Source organism: Rousettus aegyptiacus, unplaced genomic scaffold (genome assembly GCF_014176215.1).
Source record: "Rousettus aegyptiacus isolate mRouAeg1 unplaced genomic scaffold, mRouAeg1.p scaffold_m13_p_4, whole genome shotgun sequence".
Classification (NCBI taxonomy): Eukaryota; Metazoa; Chordata; class Mammalia; order Chiroptera; family Pteropodidae; genus Rousettus; species Rousettus aegyptiacus.
Window position 1 is genome coordinate 152,440,392 of NW_023416307.1, and position 27,996 is coordinate 152,468,387.

The following is a 27,996-nucleotide window of genomic DNA, read 5'->3' on the forward strand; positions in this document are numbered from 1 at the left end:
TTTTCGCTTCTGCAGTCCGCTGTGGTGTCCCGCGCCGAGCAGTCCTCCCTGCGGTGCCCCTGTGAGCGGGCTGGTGGCGGAGAGGGAGGCGCTGCCGGGGCTGGGGTCGTTGGTCTGGAGCCGCGGACGCCCACAGCCCAAGTCAGCGACGCTGGCCGGGCCCACGCTTCGCCCGTGCGGCCGGCGGCGCTGTCCCTCTGATTCTCAGAAGCCGCCAGATGCAGAACCTTCTCTTTGTCCCCTTCTCCTGACCGGCCGTGGCTGGCACGGAGCCGGGCACCTGTGGGTACAGCGATGAGCAGGGAAGACGTGGCCAGGTGAGCGGCGCCGCAGAAGCCTGGTCGAACGCGAAATGCAGATAGATGTTTTCCCAGCTTTGCACTAGGACAGAATGTCGAAGCGTCAGACGTGGGTCAGACGCTGTCGGACTTTCAAACGTGGAGTGTGACTCGGAAACGCAAAAAAATCCAGAGGAGAGGAGCTGCTGATTATTCGAAACAGTAAAGTAAATAGGAAAATGGCCTGAACTTTCTGCATTGTGTGGCATCTCAGAGCAGAATTAACATTTTTTTTTTAAGTACATCTTTGCCTTTTTAACGAAATTGAGGCTTAAAGAGAAGTAGTTTACCCAGGATACCAAGATGTACGGTGAATTGGAAGCATAGCACAAATACCCTAATTACCACTAAGGTACTAATTATCAATATATATTTTTAATGAAAATAAAATTTTTTTAACCATTTCTAAACTGGACAAAAGTTTTTCCCTTGCGTCAGTATTGGCTAAATGAACCACATTCATTCGTTTATCAGATAATGTGTTGCTGTGTGGGCTGTACACACACGTGTACAAAGATGACTGGAAACCAGTCCTGCCCTTTGAGTCCTCCCACAAAATGGAGAGACAACCATGTAAGCCACAAACACAGTGTGAGAAGTGCTCTAGCAGAGCTTTGAATGAAAGGTACTGAGGTAATAACCACACTTAAACCTGGAGAGATCAGGAAGGCTTTCTAGGAAAGGTGGGTTGAGTAGAAAAAGGTCTGGCATTTTGATTCCATCGAGTTCCTTTCCCTGGTGTCCATCCAGCAGTTTGGAGGGTGTGAGTGTTGAGTCGTGTATAAACTAGTTAAAATACAGTGTTATAGTGAGAGGTACAGAAAAGGAGGTTATGGGTCAGTCAGGAGAGTCAAGAGAAAATGGCATTTGTCTGGGTCTTGATAGATGAATAGGAGTTAGAAGTAGAAAGGAAGAAGAAATCTTCAAACAAGGAAGAGTATTCTAGCTGTGTCTCTAGAGCTTTAGTCCCAAACTTTATTGTGCATCTCTCTTAATAGAGAGGAGTAGAAGGATGTTGAGCATGAACTTCCAACAACATAGGTTGATTTGTAAATTAAAAATATGTAGTGTTTTTATAAATTTAATGCACATTATAAAACACACACTAAATAGGAATTAAATAGCAACAGTATTTTCTTATGCACCCTTTGGATTATGCATATCCCACATTTGGAGATGAGTATCAGTACTGTCTTTCTAACCTGGGTACCTGGGGAGAGGGGTAGGGGGTGTGGCTAGAACAGAGATCTAAGGCCAGATTGTGAAGGGCTGTGAATGCAAAGGCATAGATATTTAGGTTTTAATTTGTAGGATATGTAGCCATTGAAAGTTTCAGAAAGGAAGTCATGTGGAGAGATGCTTAGAGAAACTGTCCTGGTTGTGCCCTTTTTTTCTGGAGCTTTGCTTTTTAACTATGGAGGGTCTGTCATCAGCCTGGGACCGAACACTCTGGGCCTCTGATTTCTCTTTTGATGTTTCTGTAGGTGACACAGCCGTCACCTCACACCCTCGACTCCTGAAAAACAGCTCCTGAGACCTGAATTACAGACCATCATCAGACAAACTACTTTTAATCAAACAAACTACTGCTGGAACAAGCTTCTCTTTAGGATCACAATGGCCACCCAAGGCAGGGGAAGTTTAGGCCTCATCCCTAGGGCTGCTGTTCTCCAGAAGCAGGAGGGGCGCCTGACCATGAAGCAGGAGCCAGGGAGCCAGACCTGGGTGCAGGGCTGCAGTCTTCAAAAGAACCATACTCCTGTCTGTGAAATTTTCCGGTTGCACTTCCGGCAGTTGTGTTACCATGAAATGTCTGGGCCACATGAGGCACTGAGCCGGCTCCGGGAGCTCTGTCGCTGGTGGCTGATGCCTGAGGTGCACACCAAGGAGCAGATCCTGGAGCTGCTCGTGCTGGAGCAGTTCCTGAGCATCCTGCCTGGGGAGCTCCGGACCTGGGTGCAGCTGCATCACCCTGAGAGTGGTGAGGAAGCTGTAGCTGTCGTGGAGGATTTCCAGAGACACCTCAGTGGACCAGGAGAGGTGAGCATTGAGTCTAGAATGACATCTAGAACCATACTCTAGGGCTTAGGTTAGCCTGGGGATAGACATTCTCTGTTCCTTTGGCTCTAGGCTGGTTTGCCCTTAGGATTCCTGAGCCAATTAGTTCCCTGGATAGAGGGGAAATAGTTTTGAGCTCCAAGCCATAAACAAAATAACAGTTTGCAGCCAAGCTACATGAATCACTTTGCGAAATAGTGTTTCATGAGCCCAATTTCAGCCTGGAGATCCACATAGCATCCCCTGGCGGGTAGAGGATCTGCACACTGGTTAGAATGGGGGAGCATGGTGGGGGAGGTAAACCGTTGGGTATGCAGATAACATGGGCCCTCATTTGAGAAGTTCTCATTACTCACTTCCTCAGACTGCTCAGTCAATTCTCTCTCTTCTTGTCTTTCAGGTTCTTTATGAGAGGTGACATTTCTAGGCCTTATAATTTGCTCCTTTTCTAGTTTTCTGAACCGAACTGGTTTTTTGGTTGTTTTTTTTTTTTTTCTCCTCTTTAATTTTAAATTCAGTTTTTCCTATTTCCCTGGGTTCTCTCAAATTTAAAGCCAAGGTAATTCAAATTAGAGGAAACTTTGGAGGGCGATAACAGTGGGAAATGGGAAATCTGGCTTCCAGGACCACAAAGCTAACTAGTTCGGTGACCATGTGTATCAGGTTCAACCACAGAAGAAAAAACCATTAGAAAGTTACACATATAATTATATAAATATATTACTGCTAAAATGTGGCTTGCAATGGCACGGCAAGTCTGAAACCTGTTGGGCAGGCCATCAAAAAGGGCTGGCTGAAGCTGCTGTCCACAGGCAGAGTTTCTTCATGGAATTCAGATTTTTAGGCCTTGAAACTGATAGAATCAGGCCCTTCCAGGATAATCTCCTTTACTGAAAGTAAACTGATTATGGTTTTTAATCACAAGTACAAAATATCTTCACAGCAACATCCAGATTAGTTGGCACATCAAAAGACCATCACACCACGGATAAGTCGGTTCCTCTGGATGAGTCTCAAATTGCTCCGTCGCAGCTGAGCAGGGTGGATTAGGGTCACCTCTATGTTTACTCCTTTGCACTTTGCCAGGGAAAACCGGCATATGAAATCTCCCGCGTATCCATCACATAACTTTATTCAATGGTTTTTAGAAAATGATTACATATCTAGGGAACCAGTTCCAGTTGATAGGTCTAGGGCTAGACCTTTTTCCAGGAGTACTATCAGTTGGACTTAACAAAAGCCCATTTGGACTTAACAAATGCGTTATCAACCATTATTTCCTTGTGTAAACAAGTAAACACAGCAATAAATCAACCATCACTAAGGTCTAGCAAGCAACTAGGCCCAACCATGGGCAAAGACAAGTGGCTAAGGAAGTGTTTAGAGCACCATTTAGTGAGGACGGTGGAAGAAAAATTTCCCTCTTCTCTTTGGTTGAGGAAAAGAGAACACTTTCTCTGTTTTATCCAGGGAGCCTCAGAAAAAAGTCCCAAATCCAAGAGAGTGATTAACAGTTGACAGGGCAGCTGGACACTCATAGCTCCAGCCTAGGTGTGGGGTCTCAATTTCTTACTCTGCCGCTATTACCAGCTCAGTTTTCTGACAAAGATGTGAGAACATGACTCTCCTAGCATGGACTCATAAAATGGAATTTATGGCTAATGAATAAACAAGCTTTTTCATGGCATTTTGCCAGAGGAAGATTAAAGAATATCAGGGCCGATCAGAGTCAGTCTACTTAACACGAATGAACATGTGTATGTGTGCACATTGGGGCTGGGGAGGGTTGTAGAGTAATCCCTGCTGGGCTGCAGAATCCTGCAACTTACAGAATGCTTTTGTGTCCTGTATCTTATGTCAGCACCTAGTGGGCTTACAAAATGTGCAAATAGTAATCATTATCTCCATTTGATAAGTGATGTGAGCACAGTGAGATTAATTGACTCATCTAAGATGACAGAGCTAGTAAGCATTCCCTTTGTCCATAAGACTTAACAAAAGTATGGCTATTGCTGGGTACCACTAGGTATGGGAACCAGGACTTTTCAGTTGCCTAGGTTCTAAGCCCCTAGCTTTCTTTTAGTGTCTTGTTGTGGAATGCCATCTTAGAATGAAAATTAGAATGGGGATTTCATGCCTGTGAGGACAGGAAACCTGTGAGTCCTAGATAATGAATAAGAACTGTTCTGGGATTGTTGGTGAATTACAAAGTTGTGTTCTCACAGTGCAGTTAAGTTCTGTCTGCTGCCAGTACCCACAGCTGCTGTATTTAAGAGCTGTAACTCCCATTTGTAAGAACTGCCTAGTGGAGAGCCTAGGAACCACAGACCCTAGGGAGCCTCCTGGTCCTACCTCTGTGCTGGATATATGCTAAAGGAGTGAGTCCCCTCCCATGTCAGCAGATGTAACCCCGTTGGATGTGGCTTATTGAAGGAGCAGTTTTTACCTTATGCCATACCATATACATTCCAGAGCCAGCAAGCTTAGCAACATGATTTATTTAGATGTTTTAGGTTTTCTGCTCCAAATACTGGTAAAAATAGTAACCATGAGATTTTGGGGAGCTGGTTTGATGACAACAAACAACAGTTAGAAATAAAAGGTCTATTCTCTGAGATATTCTCAAGATCCCTAGAGATTGGTGTTATTTGATCTTATTTGACTTTTTTATATAAATTATTGGGGAGAAGTAATAAATATTAAAAACTGAATTTGCAGATCACCCTAAAAACTCCTTGCAAAATATTAAGAGGAAGTCAGTCAGCAAATATTAATTGATCACTAGTGTAAGGCCAAGCATTGTTCTAGGAGCTAGTGATCAAGACAAAGTTCCTACGCTCAAAAAGGTTATATTTCATTGGGGGGGGGAATAGACAATAAAGATATAAATAAGATAATATAAAGATTAATACTTGCTATAGAAAATATAATCAGGTAATTTCAAAGAATGACTATCCTTGCTTTGTCAGTGTGGTCAGGGATGGCGTCTCTGAAGAGGAGACACTTTTGCTGAGAGAAATTAGAAAAGCTCTTTTGAGATTTGTCAGCCACTGTTTGGGACGTCGCTTGAGTTGTCAGCCTCAGTGGCATTATTTGTGCACATTCAGGTGGACACACTGATTATTATTTATTTTCGCGGTACTTCTGATTAACCTCTTCTATAGGGTAAGGCCCTAGGGAGTGTACTGAATTGCTCTCCTGGTTCCTGTTTCTAGATGGTTCTTAAAGCAAATTTGTGTCTGAAGAACCAACACAAAATGGAAGTAGTTATGTAATCTGGTCTTCAGTCTCCTAAGAGGAAGGGCACAGAAGGATGGCTGGTAGGAGTGCAAGCTATAGTTCCTACTCGACAGTTTTTCCTCTAGCAGGCTGTGCCGGTGGGTCTGGAAGGATACTCTGGCTCTTCTTTCCCATGGCTTGCTTTCTGGGGGTGCTTCTTAGAAGTTTAGGTTTCTGTACCTCGAAGGATGCTCTTTTAAACCCAATCGTATTTCTTTGTCTTTAGGTTTCAGCTCCAGCACAGGAACAGGAAATGCTTTTGGAAGAGGTGACACACCTGGGTACAACAGAAAAATGCCTTCCTACCTCACCCCTCAGTGAGGGTCCAGCCCCAGGAGCCCACCTGCAACCTTCTCATGACCCAGGGGCCCACCACCTCCCCAATAGGCACTCCGGTACTTACCCCTCCAGCTCTGGCCTAAACTCACGCCTCCCTTCTCTCCTCTGGAGTCTCCTTCATCTCCCCACCTCCCTCCTGTTGGAAGCCATCATTGCCCCATCCTCAGTCTTCCCTCCCAAGTGACTTCGTGTGTTCCTTTTTCTTATTCTTCAAATATTTGTGTATTTAGCAAGTTTTTACCAAGCATATGTCATGGGAAAGGCACTATTGGGGACCCTAGAGGTATAGTACACCATCACTGCTTTCAAAGAGCTTGTTATCTAGTTGGCAGAGAGTGAGTCACAGTGAAGAAGAGGCAACCTTATAAGATACACAAGAGTGGTAGGTGTGGCCAGGCATTTGTTGCCATCATCAATGAACAGTGTGAACATTGTTAATGGTGAGCTGGAGTGGGCAGGGGATTCTTCATGGAGGAGGCACAGTGGGAGTGGACGGTGATAAATCAAGGAGAGAGATAAAGGGTAAAGGAGAATGGGAGGTGCCAGTGCAGAGGATAAGCAAAGACTCTCAGTGGGAGTTTCTTGGATCCTACTGAGGAAGGGTCCAGGAGGAGCATATTTGGGAGCCTGGGGTCTGCTCGTACAGGACCTTAGAGTCGAGGCCAGGAAGATTTTGAGGGCAGGGAATATTGCATTAGAAATAATATTTTAAGACAGTTTTTCTGGCACATGTGAGCCCTGTGGATCAAACGAGTAGACCAGCAACTGGAAGCCTCAATAGAGGCTAGTCTAGGAGAATGCATATGGGGTGATGATTGCCTGGAATGGAAGGTGGTAGATAAGACAGACATTGGGAAAGAAGAATTCATGGGGCAACGGAGAGGAGGGCGAATTCGAGGTTTGGGGCCCATATCTGGAATCATTTACAACTTGAGAAGTCAGGAAGGGAAAGTGATAAGAACATGCATTTTGGACACCGAACTTAAGTTGTTGTGGGACACTAAATGAATTGTCTAATAGTCAACTGGAATCTTGTGAAAGGTGACTAGAGGAGAACGGAACTGTGAGAATAGCATCAGAGCAGTGAGCATCGGTGATCTCAGACAGAAGAAGAAGTGCCGAGGCCTGAGTGCCTGGAGCGTCCAAATAAGAGGGCAGGAGAAGGAAGAGAAACCAGGGAATGAGGGGCCAGAGATCTAGGGGCAGATCAGGCAAGGCTGATCCGAGCGGAGCCATGGGGGAGAAGAAGTGGTCCAAAGTGTAGCTTCCATTTGTAGTATATGTGCGGCCAAAGCGGAAAAAAATCTTTTTGGAACTATATATGGTAAAGGATGTTAACTAGACTTTTTTGCAGTATATGTAAGTGACAATTTGTTATGTTGTACACCTTAAACAATTATTATATGTCACTTACACCTCAATTTAAAAAGAAAATGAAGTACGGCTTCCTTCAGAGGGGTTGGAGATGAGGGCTGGGAGAAGCCAGTTTTCACTTTAGCTAGGGACCTTCTACTGCATTCTCTGTGGAAAAGTCACAGCATGCTTAGGATAACGCCTGTGTGGTGTGCAGGAGGGATGAGAGCCCGTGTGTGCGGAGCTGCCTGGGTTCTCGTGAATTTACCCCCTGGGTTACAGCCCTCACTGGAGCCAAGGGCTGGGTTCGTCCCACTCACAGCTTTCTCTCCTACCCCAGCTCGACGCGCTTCCCCGGTGCCTGCCCCTCGCCAGGCAGGGAACTTAGGAGACCAAGTGGCGGCAACTGTGCTTCGGGCGGTCAGACCCCAGGTGAGCTTGGTTCTTCCTGTCTTCGCCAAGATCCAAGTCCGTGGCCCAGGAATAGCTAGAGCGCATCTGCCGGGCTCTGCCCCTGTGGCTTCCCCGCCCGAGTGTTTCCCTGGGGCTGGTCCCGCCTGCTGAGTTCGTGGACTCTCTTGCCCTGGACTCGTCCTTTTAGATGTGTCATCCCAGCCTCTCCCTCCCCCAGCCCTTTGCCCGTTAGGGCCCTTACCCTGTGCTCCCTGGTGACGCTGCCCTTCAGGCTGGGAATGGCACTGAGCAACAGGAGCTTGTCATTCCAGGAGTCTGCAGCGTACGAGTTCCTGTCTGTGGACGACTCCGAGAGGAAGTGGAAAGGTCCGGCACTGAGTCAGAGAGCCCGGCGTGGGAACGTCATGCCGGAAACGCACCGAAGCGTGGCCTCGTGGGGTAATGGTCCCGTGCCCCAGTCCCTTAGCTCTGCCTCCTTCACGGTTTCTTTGCTATGTTCCTTTTCTTCATGACTTTTTATCATGAAAAATTGCAATGTAGACAAAGGGGCGAGAACAGTGTAACGAACCTGTCTTGCCCATCACCCAGCTCTGACAGTTATCAGCCTTCTCTTTACTTCATTATGGATTGAGCTAGGGTGGTTATTGGTTAGAGTCTGTAATTTTGAGGAACAGAAAGCCACTGAAGGTATTTCAAGTGCTGAGCTATGACTTCTAGTGAGGCTACAGCAATGGGAACCCCGTATAAACCGAGCAGCTACACCAGACTTCGGGAAGCAAGGCCTCCCTGAAACCGTGGGGCCTGGGCGCCTCAGCAACAAAAGTACATGAATTTTTCTGCCCTGTTTTACTGGGAATGAAACACAGCTGCTCCCTGTATGTCTGTTTTCTCCTCCCACTGCTGCCCGTTCTCTTCACTCCGACTCTTTCATCCCCCTCATAACTCCTTCTTACTTGGACTTTCTGTTCACTCACGCCTTCTGCTTGCTGTGGCTTCTGATGGTTTGGCTTCTCTCCATGCATTATATCTGCTTGAGCTCTGACTGTAGTGTAATTTCCTTCGTTTTGCCCTACTTCCAGTTCAGAGTGTGCTCAGAGAGGTATAGCAAGGGAGCTTCAGCCTTTAAATATCATCTCTGTTTGGGCAGAACTTGGGCCCAGGCTATAGCAGAGGCCAATGACTAATCTACAGAAAAGCTAAACGTGCGCATAGTGCCTGGCCCTGGTCCAGTCACCTGTGGTCCATGTTGGGATGAGTGGGTTACTTGTCACAAAGCATGGTTTGCCTCAGCTTCCCTCTGAGAAAAAGCTGGGGCCTGACAGTATCCTTGAAGGGGACGTTTCTGGGGCAAATTCTCTGATGCACCAGAATAGGACAATAGCCAACCTGGAGAGGGTGGACTTAATCAGGGATTCAGAAATCAACAACTTTAATATTCTAAAGTAGCATTTGTAGCTTTGGTTTAGATGTGATTAAAACGAGCCACATTTTTTGTGTTTAGCTATAAACTTGATTGTTCTACCTTCTTCCAGCTTTTGAATTCAAAATTTTAGAATTCAAAAGCACATATCAAGTCTTTGGTTTTCTTATGATTTTAGATAATCATGGTACCAAAGTCATAATTTGATATATATTTCCAATGATTGATGCCCTTCTTAATTTTTATAGAAATATAGTACTGGTTCCTATCAGTTCCATGCTGCAGGATCTAGGAGAGCCCCACCTCTAGAATTCTGCTCTCCCCGTCAGTCCTTTTCTCCAGCATTTCTCAACCCATCATTTTTCTAAATGTTCTCATTGTTCTATCATAACAGAATCTCTGCTTTTTAATACTTTTTTTCTAACCATACCCTCATAATCGGTCTCCCTTCAACTCGTGTTTTCCCACCCTGTTTCTCGTATTTCCTTTGAGGTATTTGTCATCACTCTCCACAACATTGTTGCTGAGAATCATGGAACCATAATGTCTTAGAGGTTATCACTTACTAAGGAGGCATAGCATCTAAGTATCTTCTGGAAAATCAAACATGCTTTACATCTGGTTTCTTGCTCACTCAGTTACCCTGCTCACTTGGCAGTGCTGACTCAACATCCGTCTGTCTGTCCTAATAGCTCTTTGTCCACCCTCCTCCACTGACTATCTTACCCCTGTTTGTCTTTCTGTCCATGAAGAAAAATTTGAGCTATTTCTCATTCTCTCTCCGATTCTCAATTCCTCACCAATAATATGAAGGTTTTTTCAGGCATATAGACAGACTCCTGATGATCAGGATTCCTCAATGGGACAAAAATGAGTAAAAGCTGTTTTCTTCTTTTTCTTGGCTGCAGGGGACACTAGGATGCAGAATTTAGAGTTGCCTCCAAAGCAGGAAATTTCTAAAGGATCAGTATCATCTGATGGGACATCAGGAGACCTCTGTGAGGTGGTTCCTGCAGGACCGGAGGCTGGAGATGGCTGCGATGATGCTTTAGAGAAGCCAGAAGTGCAACCCTCAGGTGAGGAAGGGAACCATTTGGAAAATGACTTCTTGGAAATAACACATGAGGATAAAAACAAATCCACAAAAGGTGAATGTGATTATAAGGAACTTGAGGAACTTCCAAATCTGTCCTCCAGTCCTGCAGAGCATCAAGGAGTTCTGAAGGCACAGAAATTCTATCAGTGTGACGAGTGTGGCAAAGCTTTTAATCGGAGTTCACACCTCATCGGCCATCAGAGAATCCACACTGGAGAGAAACCCTATGAGTGTAATGAGTGTGGTAAGACCTTCAGGCAGACCTCCCAGCTCATAGTTCATCTCAGAATCCACACGGGGGAAAAGCCCTATGAATGCAGCAAGTGTGGGAAGACCTACCGGCACAGCTCCCATCTCATTCAACACCAGAGACTCCATAATGGGGAGAAGCCCTATAAATGCAATGAATGTGGAAAAGCCTTCACTCAGAGTTCCCAACTCATTGACCACCAGAGAACTCACACTGGGGAGAAACCTTATGAATGCAATGAGTGTGGGGAGACATTCATTAGGAGCAAAAGCCTTGTCCGACATCAGGTACTTCACACTGGTAAGAAACCCTACAAGTGTACCGAGTGTGGGAAAGCTTTCTGTTCTAATAGAAATCTTATTGACCATCAGAGAATCCACACTGGGGAGAAGCCTTATGAATGTATTGAGTGTGGCAAGGCCTTCAGTCGGAGTAAATGTCTTATTCGGCATCAAAGCCTCCATACTGGGGAAAAACCATACAAATGTAGGGAGTGTGGGAAAGCCTTTAATCAGAACTCTCAGCTTGTTGACCATGAGCGAATTCATACTGGAGAAAAACCTTTTGAATGTAATGAGTGTGGTAAGGCATTCAGCCTGAGTAAATGTCTTATTCGACATCAGAGACTTCACACAGGCGAAAAGCCCTATAAATGCAACGAATGTGGAAAATCCTTCAATCAAAACTCACACCTCATTATACACCAGAGAATTCACACTGGTGAGAAACCTTATGAATGTAATGAGTGTGGGAAGGTCTTTAGTTACAGCTCTAGTCTCATGGTACATCAGAGAACCCATACTGGGGAGAAACCTTATAAATGTAACGACTGTGGGAAAGCCTTTAGTGACAGCTCACAGCTCATCGTGCATCAGAGAGTTCACACTGGTGAGAAACCCTATGAATGTATCGAGTGTGGGAAAGCCTTCAGTCAGCGTTCCACTTTCAACCACCACCAGCGAACTCACTCTGGAGAGAAGCACTCAGCTCTGGCTCGGTCAGTTTCATAAGGGTGATTGTCCACGACAGAGAGCAAGGAACTTTGAATTAAATTTCTTTATAAGAAGGGTGCTCAGCCTGTTCTTTTGGAACCACTAATTGTAGTGGGTCATTCCCTAGCTGCTGTCTGCTGGGACATGATGGTGGGAGAATGGGAGTAACACTGCAATCCTTCCCCAGTACTGGGGAGTAAGCACTACACAGGTCATGTACATGTAGGTTTCCTGCTGCTTTCCTTCCTTTTCTCTCTTTGTCTCTTGCACCCTCTCTCTCAACTGTTTCAGAATGTATCTCATTTCTTACTTATGCATCCCATAAGCCGATTGTGCTTCTCAAGGACAGGTCTTCCTTATTGTATTCCACCTCTTTCACCATTTATACAAAGTTATTCTCTAAGACTGATTCATTCTTTCCTTTCTCTTGATCGTGGCTCTTCTTACCTAGTTTTTAAACTTCTACTCCAGTCTAGACTCTAATCACTTGTGTTCCCTGCCCAGAAAACCTTTTCTTCTTCCCGTTTGCTAATTTGTGTCCCTCAGAATCTATTAGATCCATCTCAGCTCTGGAACACTGTCTTCTTCAAATATTTCTTCATTCCTCTTAAATTTTTATTCATTTGACCTCAGTACTTTGAATTAGCTGGTGCTACAATGTACAGCTGTTGATAAATTACCTTGTAAATTATTCTCAATGCATATGTGTATACATTCATACAAATTTATCGTAGGTTCTTTGAGGTTGGGTATGGTAATTATTTCTTTTAGTATATAGATAATTTTCATACACTAGTTAATAAATAATTTTTTAAAACAATTTTCTAGTTGAATCTTACTTAAATTAGGTAATCTCCCTGTCCCTCTCCCTAACCGGACTAGAAGCATCTAAAGGCGGAAGTGGAATCTCATATCACATACAAACACCTCATTGATATCTTCTACATGTACTAGAAGTCTCACTATTGTTACTTCATTATTGATTTCTATTGTCTGTAGGAACTTCTATTCCTATTTTTAGAAGAAGCAATATAGATAGCATCATAGTTAAGGACACAGATTTTGTGCCCAGAACTCTAGGTTTAATTCTGACGTCACCACTTTATTAGATGTGTGATCCTAGGAATGTCACTTGGCTTCCTTGTGTCTCAGTTCTTCTATCTGTAACATGGAACTACTTCATTGAGTTGTTAGGATATTAATTCATAGGTATAAGGCCCTTAAAATGGTGCTTGGCACATAGTATACATTATAGCAACTATGCTTAAGAGTTTTTATTAAGATGATTGCTAAATTATAGCAAGTTTTAAAAGAACTCGGTGTAATTTTATGGGTCATATCTTTTTATAAATTTTTTGACAAGTTTTTAAATAATTGAAATTCCTTTGTGTACCTGATACAAAATCCATTTGTGATTTTTTAAAGTATAGAACTAGATTGAATTTACTAAGGTTTTGTTGGCTTTTTAAAATGTATTTGGAAAATTTATTTTTCTTGTATTACTTTGGAAGAGTTTGCATAATGTGGGAATTAGTTTTTGAAGGGCGAAAATACCTGAGCCTGATCCATTCTTTGGGAGGGACAAATCTTTAGCAGTATTTTTATTTCTTCAATGGGTGTGTTGTTTAGGTCTCTTCCTCTGTGCCAGTACTCGTAATGACATATATCTGGAAATCATTTTTACTGGGCTGTCAGAGTGGCATAAGGTTTTACCTACTCTATAAAATTAGTGTACTCTTTCGTATATGTACTTAGAGCTCCATTTTCATACATAATGTACATTTTGGTTTCCTTTCAATTTTTCTATCAAGATTGTCAAGTTTAATTTGTTTCTCTTTGGAACTCCAGTTTTTTAATTTATTTTTTTCATATGTCTTTTTACCACTTCAGGTTGCAGAGGCTTTTTTAGTTATCTCATACTTCATTTGTGTTTTTCCTCAGTCAATTATGAGGCCTTTCCAGTCCTGATATTTGCCCCCAAATAGTAAAGTGAGTTTTCCTTGAATCCTTTTAGAATCTAATTGGATGCTGTTAAAATGGTCTTTTTTTGGATCTGAAGCCAGAACATTAGTTGTAAATTTACATTTCCAATATGTACTTCAGCGGCAAAGCATCTCAAGATTGTTAATCTGATTGAAAACTCTCCATGTAGAGTGGCTGTTTTTTTTTTTTGTTCGTTTGTTTGTTTTGTTTTGTTTTGTTTTTTTGCTCTGCCCTCATCCTGTAGACCCAATGGAGCCTCCTTTCATGTTCTCTATCGATTCTGAATAGCTTTGTTGTAAAAGAACTGAATGTGGAAAAACCTTCAGTCACAACTCAGACTTTATTTTACCTCAGCAACTCCAAATTGGGAAAAGAGCATATTCTTGAGAAGTGAGAAAACATTCAGTTATAAAAAATTAATCCACCAGAAACTACACTTACAAGAATTCATTGTGAGTTTGAATGCCTTGGTTATAGTTTATTCCTTGTTTGACATCAGAAAATTCATGAGTTAGTTATTTGTTTGTTTTTTGGTTTTTGGAGGGCAAGAAGTCATGCAGAGCTTTTATTATTTTGCACACATTTCTGAAAAATATTCCTGAAGTGTGGAAATCTTTAATTTTAGCACATAGCTTCTGCTCCCTCCGTGAGTCTATAGTGCAGAAAAAGAGTGAACAGTATCAGTAAGCAATATGATTGAACTCTCAATTTTATTTTTAAAAACCAGACAATTTATACCCAGGAGATGGGTATGCCCCAGGTGGTCAAATATTATGGTAAAGGTGCGAGGGGCCGGACACTTACCCTCTTATCTCTGACACACACAAAGAAAATATCCTGCAGCTCTGCTCTCGTTCCCAACCCTTGCCATTCAGCTTTTAAATCCAATAGGGAAGATTAAGAGATTTTGGGTGCTAAAGAGTTACTGCATACTGTCTTGTGTTGGGAGACATTCCTGTCAAATTATAGACCTATTAGGAGTGCAACAGAGGATGCATTCATGAAAACCTCTATTCACCCATGTAAAATGTACAGTGCAGTGGTTTTGAAATAGTCACATATATGTGCAGCCATCGCTCCAGTTAATTTTAGAACATTTCCATCACCTCAAAAAGAGGTCCCCTACCCTTTAATTATTTCTCTCCTTGATCCAACCCCCCTCACCAGCACTAATGTTGTTTTGTTTTGCTTTTTATTATGGAGAAATTTTAATATGCACGCAAAAGACGAAAAAAAGAAAAAGAAATTAAGGTTTGCATGTAATGCAATAAGTTCTAACAACCTGTGAAGCAAAGATTTAACTGAATCTAATCGAGTCTCTATTCCTACCTTCCAAATTATATGACATATAGGGGAGTACAATGAAGAAACGATCAGGAAAATTTGCTGATTTATGATTTATGCAAAGCGAGACATTTTATAACACTTAGCCTAGACTCTTCAAAAATTCAATGAAATGAAGTTACTCAGTTGTTCTAGACTAAAAGAAGCTCTTCAGAGACACCACGACCAAATGCAATGAGTGAACTTTGCTTTTAAAAAAATCTGCAGAAGATATTTGGGGAACAATGGAGATGATGAAATAGAGAATGGATATAACATTTAATAGTATGTCCATTTGATGATATAGAATTATTTTTAAATTTCTTAAGGGTGGCTGTCGTATTTTGGTCATATAGAAGAAGGTCCTTATTTTTAGGAGATGCATGCTGCAATATTTAGGGTTGAAGGGTCGTGATGTCTTCAATATATTTTCAAATGGCTCAACAATAACAACAAATCAAATGAGTATGTGTATGAGGAGAGAAAAAACTATATGGCAAGGTGTTAACAACTGTTAAATCTAGCTAGGGGGTATGTGTATGTTCAACATTTCAAAATAATATTTGAAAAAGGTGAAAGGGGATTATGGATGACTCATATCTCAATATCTTTTGAGAGCAAAGCAATCTGTAGTTTGAGGGAGTGTGGCAGTAGATACAAGAATATAGGATCTGTAGTCAGAAGACCCAGTCCACATTTCAAATTTTCCACTACTGGCTGTGAAACCATAAGCAAACCATTTCACATACCTAGGCTTTAGTTTCCTTATCCAGAAAATAAGGATGATATTATCATAAAATTACCCTGAGGCTTAAATTAGTTAATGTCGGTAAGATAGATAGATAGATAGATAGATAGATAGATAGATAGATAGATAGATAAAAAAAAAAAAAAGGTAAGATCATGTCACCCCTCGGTCCCTAAACCCTTCAGTGTTATTCGGAATACATCCAAAGCCCATAAGGTCTGACACGTGAGTTCTCTGTCCCTCCTGTTTTAAGACCTTTGCTTCTTGGTGTCCCCTCTCTATCAGAAACTCTCTTGCCCCAGACACACACATGCCTCAATTGCTCACTTCCTGTCATCTGTAAAAAAGTCCCATCGCCATCTCCTCTCTCTTTCCCCCATACTACTTACGTTCTCCCTATTTATGATTGAAGGTAAGCTTCCCGAGGCAGCGAGTTCATTTTCTTCTCTGCTGTTATCTGCAGAGCCTGGAACCCAAAAGTTATTTTTCTATACTGCCGATAAACGGTAGCTGATCCTAGCCGTGAGGCGGGCTGAAAGGCACGGGATCTGTGGAAGCAAAGAAGACTTTTCTGCTCAGCAACCAAAGCAAGCGGTGTGACTTCAGGGAGCCTCAGTTCCAGCAACGCAACCTGGCGCCCTAGTCGATTGGTTGCTCTTCCCGCCCTACCCAAATCCCTTCCCCAGGCTCCACCCCTTCTAGGGCGCTCCTTGTATTGGCCAAACTCGCCAAGCCCTTCGTCCTCCCAGCCAATGATGGGGCAAAATCTGGGCGGGGGGCGGGGCTTGAGCGCTTGCGGTAGCGGCTGGCTTGAGCCGCGGCCGGAGGACTCCTGCCACCCCGGCACAGAGAGGCAGAATCCTCCCGAAGCCTAGAAGGGCCGGAGGGTTAGGATGGGAGTTAGCGGGGCGTTGGTGACGTAGTTCCTTCTGCGCTTTGTTCCAAGATGTAGGTCAGGCACTTTCCTTGAGGGGTATGTGGCAGCCTGGCCTTGGGGTTCGGGCCGGGTTCTGGGAGTGGGTGGGGGATACTGGCCGGGAGCCAGGCCTCCTCCACGGCTGCCCGCTGCGGAAACGGGGATGCGGCAGCTCAAAGGGACGTTGTGGGACTCGCCTCCCCTCGTTCGGCGCTGGCCCTTTGTTTTGGGTCTCGTCTCCCACTCGGCGTAACTGCCCGCTCGGACCAGGCTAATAGTGTTGACGGAACTGGGTCATCCCCGCCCCTAAGCAGAGGGCCGCCTTGCTAATAGCGGTGCAGGGCCAGCCCAGGCTCTCACGGGACTCCACACTCCCTGAGTGTTTGGTTCAGCTCATCAGTCCTTTCCCCGCTGGTTTCCCAGTGAGGAAACGGATCCAGAGAGGAGGGCTGAGACTTGCCCAAGGTTACTCATTCATTCACTCATTCATTCAACAAATACCGAACAACTACCTAAGTAGTGTGCTAGCTCCTGGGCTTACAGTTGTGTACAAGCAGAGCTATATTCTGGTAAGGAAGAAATGAAACAAGCTCGAAGAGTTAGAAGCAGAGCGTGGGAATCTGGGAGTGGGGAGAATGGAGAAACATGTTGAGGCCTAGTGATCCTAAGAGATGGGTAATCATTAAAAAAAATTCTAGAATCCTTTTAAAACCTGACTTTTCCATGTCTGTAAAGACACTTGACTGCAAAATTCCTCTCATCTCCCTACTGCAAACTTATGTTGGAAAGCTGAATTGAATTGCAGAGAACCTCTCAGTTGGAATGCACATTGCAATTAAGGGAGAGTATGCAGACTTAGATATCAAAAGAACAGGTGAAAAAGAGCGTCTATCGTGTGATGGAATGAGGATTTCCTTCACACATATAAGGCTTGTCTCTCACTGGCCATGAGAACTTCAAGTCATTCAGCCTTTGGAAGCTTCAATTCCTCATCTTTAAAAAATGGGAATAGTTATCCTTACTGCTCACAGTACAATAGGAAGAGAAGTTACCCAGGGAAGGGACACTGCCCTGAGTGTCCACTGTGATTTTGGCACTCAGATGACTCATTTCTATCTATTTACAGTGATTCAAGACCCCATTAGGAACTTCCTCATCAAACTCAAGGGAGAGATCAGGCAAGCTCTGTGCTGGGCAGATCCTTTGGAGTGAGGCTGTTATACACAGGAGTGACTACACTGTCATAGTGTTCAAACACTAGGAAGCATAAAAGAGATGAACAGGTAGTGGAGTGAGGTTGGCGTGTGTAATTTAAAATATTTCAAATCACACAACATTTACAGAGCCCTCTATGTGCCAGGCACTGTGTGGGACCCATATATGCATATTGTAGACTCTTCTCTCTGGGAGCTGAGAGCTTAATATGTAAATGGGAGAAGGAGGAAGGCACACACAAGTACTAGTATACGTCCACTATCGTTTGTGTTACACATTCGTTGTGGTGTTTTATGAAGTACAGACATTTTTATGTGGTTAAATCTATCAGTTTTGCCATTACGGTGTCGGCCTTTGTTTCATACTTAAGGCTTAGGCTTTTCTCTCCCTGAGATACGTAGTCCCTGAGATTTCTTTTTCTTTCTTTTTTTTTACATTTCACTCCTCTCTCTCTGGAATTTATTTTCAGATATTGCCACTTATTCCTCCTCACTCCACTTCAGTTAATTATAACCAAGGACTATGTGACCACTGCTCTGAGGGACCTGAACAGGCAGGTGATGCTGGCGAATCAAAGGAATACGACCTCCCTGGGTAAAAAATGTCTGTCTGTCTGTCTCTCTCTGTCTCTCTGTCTGCCTGTCTCTCTCTCTCTCTTTCTCTGTCTTTCTCTCTCTCTCTGTTTCTCTCTTTCTGTCTCTGTCTCTCTCAGTAAAACTCTGCCCTTTGCGAGTTTCTCACAGCCTGATACGAATGATGCCCCTGAGATTAGAACACTTATCCATCAAGCTCAGGGATTTGTGGGTGAAAGATCTGTGGGGCCTCATTGGTCCTCGTCCATTTGCCAGTTGTCTTGAGATTGTGCTTGTGTACACAGTTGCCTGGATACCGCTAACATCCTGCTGGCCTTATGGCCTCATCTGTCTCTCCTATTTCTCCAGCCAAGACTCCATCTCCCTAGTGCCTGGAATTCTTCCAGAATTTTTGAGGAATTATTCACTCAGTTGGGAAGAGGGCAAATAGTTGGGTATCCTTTAGAGAAAAATGTCCTCAGGCCAGCCCTCCCTGATCTCCTGACGAATCTTACTTCCTCCCCGGGTTCCCCAGAAGCACCCTGGGCTTCCTTATATCACATCCCGTGCATTTGTCTTTCCTTTTTTTTTTCACCTTTAATCCATCTGGGCTAATCTTCCTAAAGCATTCTTTTCCTAATTTCACTTTTTGGTAGGATGATACAAAAGTTATTGTCCAAACTGGGATACTTTTGTGAGTTAAAGGGGGCACCATTAATAATAATACTGGAATAGCAGGTATCAAACAATGCTGTTCTAGGAAAACCAAGATATGTAATCACTCGATGCCTAGGAGGCATCTCTTGGATTTTCTTTTTATTTCCCTCAGTTTACTCCTCATGGGATCCCCCAGCTGCCTCTTTCTTGATTTCTGGTTCATGCAGCTGAGAGAAACATAAATGTGTTGGGGGGCAGAGATAGGGACTAAGGGAAGTGAATGGTAATGCTTGAAAAGCTATATTCTTGATAAGAGAATGAGAAGGGAAGTGACCAGAAAAGAGAATAGCAAGGTAGAAAAAATAATGTAGAGTGGGGAAAAAATTCAGGGTAGATTTCACTTCTCTGTTCTGAATATGTTTCTCGTTGACCATCAAATCATATCCACAATTTCTGCCCCATAATTTCAGTGTTTTGGCTGGCATCACTTCAGACAACTTGATTAAAGAATTTCATTTGTTCATTTGTTTATTCAACAAGGAAAAAATGTTTCGAGTGCTTGCTAGGTGCTAGGAATACATTGGTGAACAAAATGAACAAAAATCCCTGTCTTCATGAAGCTTCATGTAATGGTATAATTTCCTATTTATTTCTGAGTGCACTAGCCCTGTGCCAGCTTCTTTTTAAGAAAGCAATTCCTACTGATCCTCTGGGGCTTAGCCAAAGTTTTGCCTTTTTTTAAGCACGTTTCCCCAAGCATTCTAAACTCCAGTAAGCACTCTCCCTGCCGGCTCCTTTCATTTCCTGATTGGATACTTTGTAGATTTGTAATTTGCTCCATTATTGTTTTGCCATTTACTCCATTATAATTATGCTCCTAAATGTAGATATATTTCATGCTGTATTACTCTGCTCGGCTGCCATATAAAATATCATAGACTGGGTGGAAATTAAAACAGCAGATATTTATTTTCTCACAGTTCTGGAAGCTATAAGTCCAAGATCCAGGTGACCAGCCGATTGCGTTCCTGGTAGGGACTCTTTTGCCTCATTGATGGCCACTTCTTGCTGTGTGGTCACATGGCTTTCCTCAGTTTGTGCGTTTTGGGGGAGGGCAGGAGTACCAGCAAAATTAAACTCTCTCATGTGTCTTCTTTTAAGGATATACTAATCCTATTAGATCAGGGCTCCACCCTTATGACCTCATTTAACCTTTATTACCTCCTTAGACGTCACATCTCCAAATTGACTCACGTTAGGAGTTAGGGCTTCGACATGTGAATTTTCAGTAGACATATTCAGTGCATAATAGCCCTTTTGTTTTTGCATTTAATAATGGTATTTATTGCTTGTGACAGAGCTGTGTAAATACCTGGCTACTGACATTTTCCCTGGACACCTTTTTCTGGACGGCTGCAAGGCTACTCTTCTCTGTAGCAGACTTTAAGGCTGGAATAGTTACTGTATTAGCTGGGGAGCGTCAGCTCAGCAAAGCCTGAGAACGAGACATCAGGACTAGCTTTAAGGTACTGTCTCTTTCTAAACTCTAACGTGCTTTGTTCTCGCAATTATAGGAATATGTTCCTCTAAAGTAATTTCCCAACTTTTCATGAATAATACTGTAAAATGAAAAATTAAAAAATAATACAAGTTAGCAGAAGACAATTTGCCAGCAAAATGGGAGGCCTTCATAACAATAAATATATTAACTTGCCCACTGTTCATTCAGCCATTTATTCATACTACAAATAGTTATTTTCTACTTTTCTGCAGCAATGCTTTTTAAATTTTTTCCTATCTTGGACCCAGACTAGAGATATATACAGGGTAGAGTGCTCAATAATTACAAGTTTAAGAAATGAATGAAGAAAAGAGGAAGTTTCAGAGATTAAAAATGGAGAAGAAACTCAGAAAGGACCATCGACATTCTCGGAGAGAACTCAGGAAGGGGCTCTACTTGGTATCCCACTCTGCTCTGCAGTCCCCTGGCTTCTCACTGAAATTTTGCCACCTGCTTTCTCCTATTCCATGAGGGGAGGTGGCAGCAGCTAGACATCAGTGCGCTCAGGATCCCAGCAAGAATCCACCCTCATCTACTATTTTCTCTGCCTACCCTCTGTATCTGGGGCGTGAGTGTGTATACATGCACCTGCCCGTGGCATCAGTGGCACTCAAACTTGTGATAGGTGAACTCTAACTTCCACAGTTCTCTTCTCTTCTTGCTAGTCTTGAATATTCGCCACTGGCTGTGTTCCTCCTTTGGAGAGAGTGACTAACTTTATCAGAAAGCTATGAGACAATGGAAACTGGTCAGACCTTTTCTAAAAGGAGTAAGTAGCACAGCAAAACAGCTTCATTCCTCCTGACCCAATAACTCACTTGTGGAACTTTTATCCTAGGACTATATTTCAGTAGGAAGAAAACTATATGTATAAAGTGATCATGACAGCATTGATAGCGGTTAAACCTCAGGGAAAAACAGAAATGTCCAACATCAGCAAAATTGTAGAGAAACGAAAATGAATTCAGTTGGTGGTAAATGACATAGTTATAAAATGATTACATAAAGATTAAATAGCAATGCGGAAGAAGTAGGATGCAAAATTATATCTGCTATATATAACTATGTAACTATGCATATGGACAAGTCTGGAAAGGAACATTAATCATGTGTTAGTATCATGGGGTCCTCTTTCTGTTTTTTTTTTTTTTTTTATGACCCAACCCCCTTTAGATCTGAGTTCTGCTAGTGTTGTCTATACATATGGAGTTTCTTGTCAAACCAGTAGTGAAATTCCTGCCCCTTCCTGACATCGTTTCACGATCCACCCCTCATCGTTGTGCTGTGTCCTACTCTCACCTTTTTGCCATCTTTAGTACCATTATGCCGTGCAAAGAGGTCCTCTCAAAATTTCCCCTGCCATTCTTTAACTAATCCTGTTCCCCTGTCAGCCTCTCCAGTTCACCTGGAAGTCTCAGTCTGTCAGAGTGATAGTTTAGTGAAAGTCAGAGAGACTGAACTAGCACACATGGCTGGATCCTACAGATCAGCCCCTACAGAATAGGCTGTGATGTGACTAGACTCCAATACTGGAAGAATTGTGTTGCCTCTTATGAAGACAGCGCCTAAGAACAGGGATGTAGATGGGGGCCTAGTCCCTGCACTAGAGCAAAAAACGAAATCTTTGTTGTATCCCAAGGCAGCATTCCGGTTGCTGTTCTATAAAATAATTCTCGAGCACTGATTTTGTGCCAGCCACTTTATCACTGGGCCTAGGGGAACAGGTCAGCAAGACCTAAAAGCCAAAGTGATCTGAAGATTAGTCATTTGAGCTACCGAACTAAGGGTCTTTCAGTTCATTTTTTTCTCGGGACCAGATTAGGAGTTAGGTGCCTCCAGTTCTGGGAGTAGAGCATGAGACAAGAAGAAACCAGGGTAGATTTTATGTTATTCGTTGCTCATTCTGATTCTGGCCCTGCTGGGCTGCTGTTGGGCCCTGGGTTTCCGTGAGCTTTTACCTCGGCCTTTATATCTAACCTCATTGTCCTCATCTTTTTCGATCGATTCCTCCTGCCTTTGAACACTTACTCATCCATGTGAGATCCTGTGGTCTACCACATCTTGTTACCCTTGGATAACTCTCCTTCTGCTAGTACAGAGTACGATTTCTGTTTCTCCTGTCAGATGGCGAAACTGAGGCCGAGGAGGTGTTGATTCCGAAGCAGCTCTCCTGGAAAATCAGAATCTCATACGTTCAAGAGAACTCCCCAGAGGTGTTGCCAAAGGAGTCAAAATTTAGAAAGTTCCACTTGTGGGAAAGAGAAGACTCAAGAGGCCACTGGGATGCTCCAGGCAAGAGAAAATGAGGAGAAAGACAAGAAACTTCAAGCATAAGACAGTTAAAGACAATAAAGCACTCGCAGAAGTGAATGATCAAGACTCTGAAAAAGATGGTAGTCAGTTCTCTGGGCCTACAACGAACAAGAGAATTCAGGAGGAAAAGAGACAGTATGTATGTACTGAGTGTGGGAAAGCTTTTAGTCAGAGTGCAAACCTCACGGTGCATGAGCGAATCCACACAGGAGAGAAACCCTATAAGTGTAAGGAGTGTGGAAAAGCCTTCAGTCATAGCTCCAATCTCGTCGTTCATCGGCGGATCCACACTGGACTGAAGCCCTACACGTGCAGCGAATGTGGGAAATCTTTCAGTGGTAAGTCGCACCTCATTCGGCACCAGGGAATCCACAGTGGGGAGAAAACTTATGAATGCAAAGAGTGTGGGAAAGCTTTCAGTCGGAGTTCAGGTCTTATTTCACATCACAGAGTTCACACAGGGGAGAAGCCCTACACGTGCATCGAGTGTGGGAAAGCCTTCAGCCGTAGCTCCAACCTTACTCAACATCAGAGAATGCACAAAGGAAAAAAGGTTTACAAATGTAAGGAGTGTGGGAAAACATGTGTTTCTAATACAAAGATTATGGACCATCTGAGAATTCACACAGGGGAGAAGCCTTATGAATGCGATGAGTGTGGAAAAGCTTTCATCTTAAAGAAGACCCTTAATGAGCATCAGAGACTTCATCGTAGAGAGAAACCTTACAAATGTAATGAGTGTGGGAAAGCTTTTACTTCTAACCGAAACCTTATTGACCACCAGAGAGTTCACACTGGAGAGAAACCTTATAAGTGTAATGAATGTGGAAAAACCTTCAGGCAGACCTCTCAAGTTATTCTACATTTGAGAACCCACACTAAGGAGAAACCCTATAAATGTGGTGAGTGTGGGAAAGCCTATCGTTATAGTTCACAACTCATTCAACACCAGAGAAAACATAATGAGGAGAAAGAAACCTCATAAATGTATTGTTGGTAGTAGGACTAATTGCTACTTTTCAGAAAAGCAACTTTTTAGTGTCATTAATTTTAATTCTATTTTTAAGAACCCATACAGAGAAAATAACCAGAAATAGATACAGATTAACAAAAAGATATTCACGTGGCATGGTATATATTTGAAGGAAGAAAACTAGGTTTTCAACAGTACAGGGTTTAAATGAATGATGGTCTGTTCCTATAATGGCTTTGCAGCTATTGTAACATTTTTAAAGAATATTTAAGGCCATGGGAGAATGAGTTGGGTAAAATAGAAGATAATAGAAAGAAAAAACAATGAAATATTATACAAGTTTTAAAAAACATTTATGTGTAAGAAAAAAAATGAATGAAATAATACCAAACCAAAATGTTAACAGCGACTGTCTCTGGGTGATAGGATTATAGGTGATTTCTATTTTCTTTTTTACACTTTTCTATGTTTTTTAGATTTTTCTACAATGTGAATATACTAATTTTATATTTAGAAAAAAAGTACGGTATTTTTTTAATGCAATGAGTACATGCTCATTGTGCTCCACAGTGTTAGGAAAGACTCAGAATAGACTCTAAAGTCCTGGAATTCACCCTAATATTTATTAACAGTTAAACTACACTTTTAGAGCCTTTATCCTGTTTTGTAAAATCATAAACACCAGTCATTGGCCTTTTTCAGCTTTAAAATAAGCTGACTTTATAGTTGTCAACAAAATGTTTAATCCACTTGCTCGATCCCTGTTAGGTTACAAGAACATGGTACAATTTCCTATGTCCTCCTCTCCCACAGTTGTAGAAGGATCTGCAGATAATAGAGAACCACCTAGGCTTCATCTTTTCAATACATGTGTACAAAACCAGGAAAAAAAAGGGTCTTTATGAAATTGAAACAATTGCCTTTAAAAAGATACAATCAGCATAATCTAAAACTAGGAAAAGACTCTGCCTTCACAGGTAGTGTTTAGTAGCTAAAAGTGTAGACTTTGGGGCCATAGACACATGTGTTCTAATCCCAGATCTGCCATACACTAGCCTGTCAATTTGGGACAAGTCACTTAACTGCTCTTTGCCTCAGACATAGCAGTAAAAAAGAGAATAAACTACATACCTCACAGCGTTGTTGTGAGGATTAAATGAGATAGTGTATGTAATCTGTGACAAGCCTGGCATGTGGTAAATAATAATTACTTAAGTATAGGACGTCAGAGCAGTGTTGCTAAACACTTAGCAAGAGTTATTCAAGGAAAGTTTTACCCGAGGTAGTATTTAGGATATATTCAGATGTAATGCACACAATACCAACTGCTAGTAGCTTCAACTTTAAGAACATTGTTTACTTAAGGGGATGTCTAGAGGTAAGCCGTTCCAAATTTGGTTTTGGCAATTCGTCAGTTCATCAAACTTCCATCTTAACTCCATAATTTTCAGCACATGGGCTTTCTTTTTTTTGTAACCTCATGGTTGTGAGACGGCGGCCACAGCTGCAAGCTCGTTCTTCACACAGTTCCCTCAAAGTCAGGAAGTGAGGAAAGGAGCCGGGGACTTCTCACCTGGTTCCTTCCTCGTTTCATCATGGAGAAAAAGCCTTTGCCAGAAGAAGGAAGGGATACGGAACAGTCGATACTGCAGGTGCTCACTAGCTTCCTCTGCCTTTCTTTATGTCCAGCCCTCTGAAGCCTTAGCCCATTTTCAACCAGTATTTTAAACTTTTAAGTCTTTAGCTCAAAATCCATCTGGGAACACTTAGAATCTCCCCATACTTAACTCAGCCATTCCTCTTTACATACAGTGAGTCCCTAAGCCTAATGCCATTCGTCTTGAGCACTTAGTGATTTACCGTTTTAAGAATGTTGAGGTGATGTTATCTCGTTTAATCCTCATAACATTTGTACGAGGACATTGAGTCTCAGTGAGGTTAGGCTAGTAAGTAGTTGGAGCCAGGATTCGATCAGATTTGACATTCAAGTCCATGCTTTCTTCCTTATACCAAAGTGCCTCTGCCCATTTTGGTGGTTCTATGTGTGAGTGGGAGACCAATTAGGATTCTTCTGGGTAGCCATTTCTATGAAAGGTGAGGGTATCTGCACAATTACTTCATCCTGGTTTCAGAAGGAAGATGCTATCAGTCTTTTCTGAGTTAGATTTATGGACTGTCTCTGCACCTTGTAATTTAGTTTTAAGGATTATGTATTTCTTCCTTGCTGTTCCTGGAAAGACGAGGGAAGAATGAAGGGTATATTTGTGTAAAAAGGGTTTGTTTGTCCTATTTTCATAGGATAGTGGCTCACACATAATTTTGTGATACAATAGTCCCTTTTTGCATAGTTATTCAAAGCAAAGTTTGGGGGCTCTGGAACAGATTTGCTGCATCCAGGGGATAGGACTGGATTATCGATCACCCTTGACTTCCCCAAGAGTGGTTGAACATGAGGGTAGGGTGACCCACATGTGGCAGTGGCTAAACAGAACAGCAGTATGGACACTTCCATCATCTTTCCTTTATCATGTATTTTTCTTAAAGAAGTAATCCATGGCTTTTGTCATGCCAGCTGTCCTCACCTGATGATCACTCATGTGGAAACTCCCGATGACTAATATCTTCTGGCCCCACCAAAACTGCTTTAAAGAAATGGGCAGTTAGCTGCCTGCATGCCTGTCAGGGGTTATTTTCTGAGCATTAATAATTTGTAAGCAGAGTTGTTGATGCTTCCTATATTGCTGAACAGGTATTCTCTGAAAAACAAAACAAAACGAAACGTTTTCCCATAACCGTGTCATAGACTCTGGAATTCTTTCTTCAAATAGGCTTTCTTTTTCATCTTAAAAGACTTTGAGATTGATCTTCAAGAGTAAACACCTGTTGGAAGGGTACCACTTCATCTCAAACTGGGAGATCCGCATACGGATCTTCACATTACTTGCCCCAGGCAAGCTAGGATATCCATCTTTTAGGCTCATCCCTGGCTTGAGCTACAGGAGGAAACCTTGTCAAGTGGTTTTCAGAGAAATATTTTGCAATATAATTTGAACTAATCACCCACCTTCCTCCAGGAGCCCACCAAGACTGCCAGCTGTTTACTTTAATCAAGAGTTTACGTATGCAGTTCTCAACCATCTTTTGAAGCCCTTTCATGATGCCTTCTGGAATTCAAGGTCTGTCTCTTTGAATGCGTTTTTTTTAACTTCCTGAGCTAATGGAAACTTGGTTATTTCCTAATAGCAGTGCTCCTCAGTTGCTAGTTTTTGTCTCCCTCAACCCATCTATCTCTCTGTACTGCTATTTCTTCTCTACTCTCCATCAAAAACCCAGCTCTTCCGAAACGCACAGCTCTAAACTACTATGTATTACTCATCCCTGTTCTGGTTATCTACTGGCTTCCTGTGCACTCACATTTTCTCATTTATGTTTTTAGTATCCTGAATATTCCTGAGAAATATGAAGAGGCAAGATCTTTAGCCACAGACATCGTGGTTGTGCACAAATGCTCATGTGTGGAATAGAAAAAATATATGTCTCTTTTTAGTTAAGAGAAGAAATGTGAAATAAAATCTCATTTTTATATATCCTTGATTAAAGGGGAATATGACAGAATCAATGCATAGAGAGGAGAGTGTAACCCTAGGCTTAAAGATATTTTTCATTGATGATGTGTACTGTGTTAGGTCTTACTTAGGACTGAGAAGAAAGTTGAAACCAAAAAGAGCTTTCAAATAGCTGAGTAATTCCATTGAATCTGAATCCCATTGTAACTAAATTTCATTTCAGTTCTGTATCCTTAGTGACAGACTTCCTTTATTGATTTTTACCATTCAATATGAATAAAGTAGTATACTCATATTGTTAGATTGTTTTTTAGAAACTAGACTGTCTTTAATTACCTCTGATGTTATAAAACTTGAGTCCTAAAACTTTTTGCAGGAAATAGGTATAGTTCCATCAATAAATATGTGTTGTTATTTACTTGTCATAAATACCACTGACTTTTTTTTTGTCTTTTCGCTCCCTTCCTTTGTTCGGTGTGGGAAGAAAGCAGTTCAATTTGCTTTTCTTTAAGCAGTTAGTTGTTTGTGGAATGAAGAAGTGATTCTGGCTTGTTTCTAATTCAAATGCAATATGAAACTTGTGATTTTCTTTCTTATAATGCACAAATGAGAGCTTTCCAGCCGTCAGAA

General features: G+C 42.3%; 1 protein-coding gene across 6 annotated transcripts; it reads left to right on the top strand.

Annotated features, from left to right (window-relative positions):
• Window positions 1-27,784, top strand: LOC107509072 (zinc finger protein 660). 6 transcript variants are annotated; one of them, XM_016141293.2, is made up of 6 exons: window positions 1-690; window positions 1,823-2,378; window positions 5,902-6,070; window positions 7,708-7,799; window positions 8,093-8,219; window positions 10,110-13,364. In XM_016141293.2, exons 2-6 carry the CDS (start codon window positions 1,956-1,958, stop codon window positions 11,555-11,557), a joined length of 2,259 nt encoding a protein of 752 aa, XP_015996779.2. In that variant the 5' UTR covers window positions 1-690; window positions 1,823-1,955; the 3' UTR covers window positions 11,558-13,364. The 6 variants fall into 6 exon arrangements, with proteins under 6 accessions (XP_015996779.2, XP_015996778.2, XP_015996780.1 ...); XM_016141292.2 differs by having other exon boundaries at window positions 1-317; XM_016141294.2 differs by lacking the exons at window positions 1-690; window positions 1,823-2,378; window positions 5,902-6,070; ... (1 more) ...; window positions 8,093-8,219; window positions 10,110-13,364 and adding exons at window positions 16,493-16,566; window positions 18,194-18,318; window positions 20,312-20,479; window positions 22,639-27,784.
• Window positions 27,785-27,996: the final 212 nt, after the last annotated feature.

Excerpts from the sequence above, each read along its gene's own strand:
- LOC107509072 (XM_016141293.2), top strand. The coding sequence starts at position 1,956 with ATGGCCACCCAAGGCAGGGGAAGTTTAGGCCTCATCCCTAGGGCTGCT. Across the intron at positions 6,071-7,707 it reads CCTCCCCAATAGGCACTCCG|CTCGACGCGCTTCCCCGGTG; the intron begins GTACTTACCCCT and ends CTCCTACCCCAG. Across the intron at positions 8,220-10,109 it reads CCGAAGCGTGGCCTCGTGGG|GGGACACTAGGATGCAGAAT; the intron begins GTAATGGTCCCG and ends TCTTGGCTGCAG.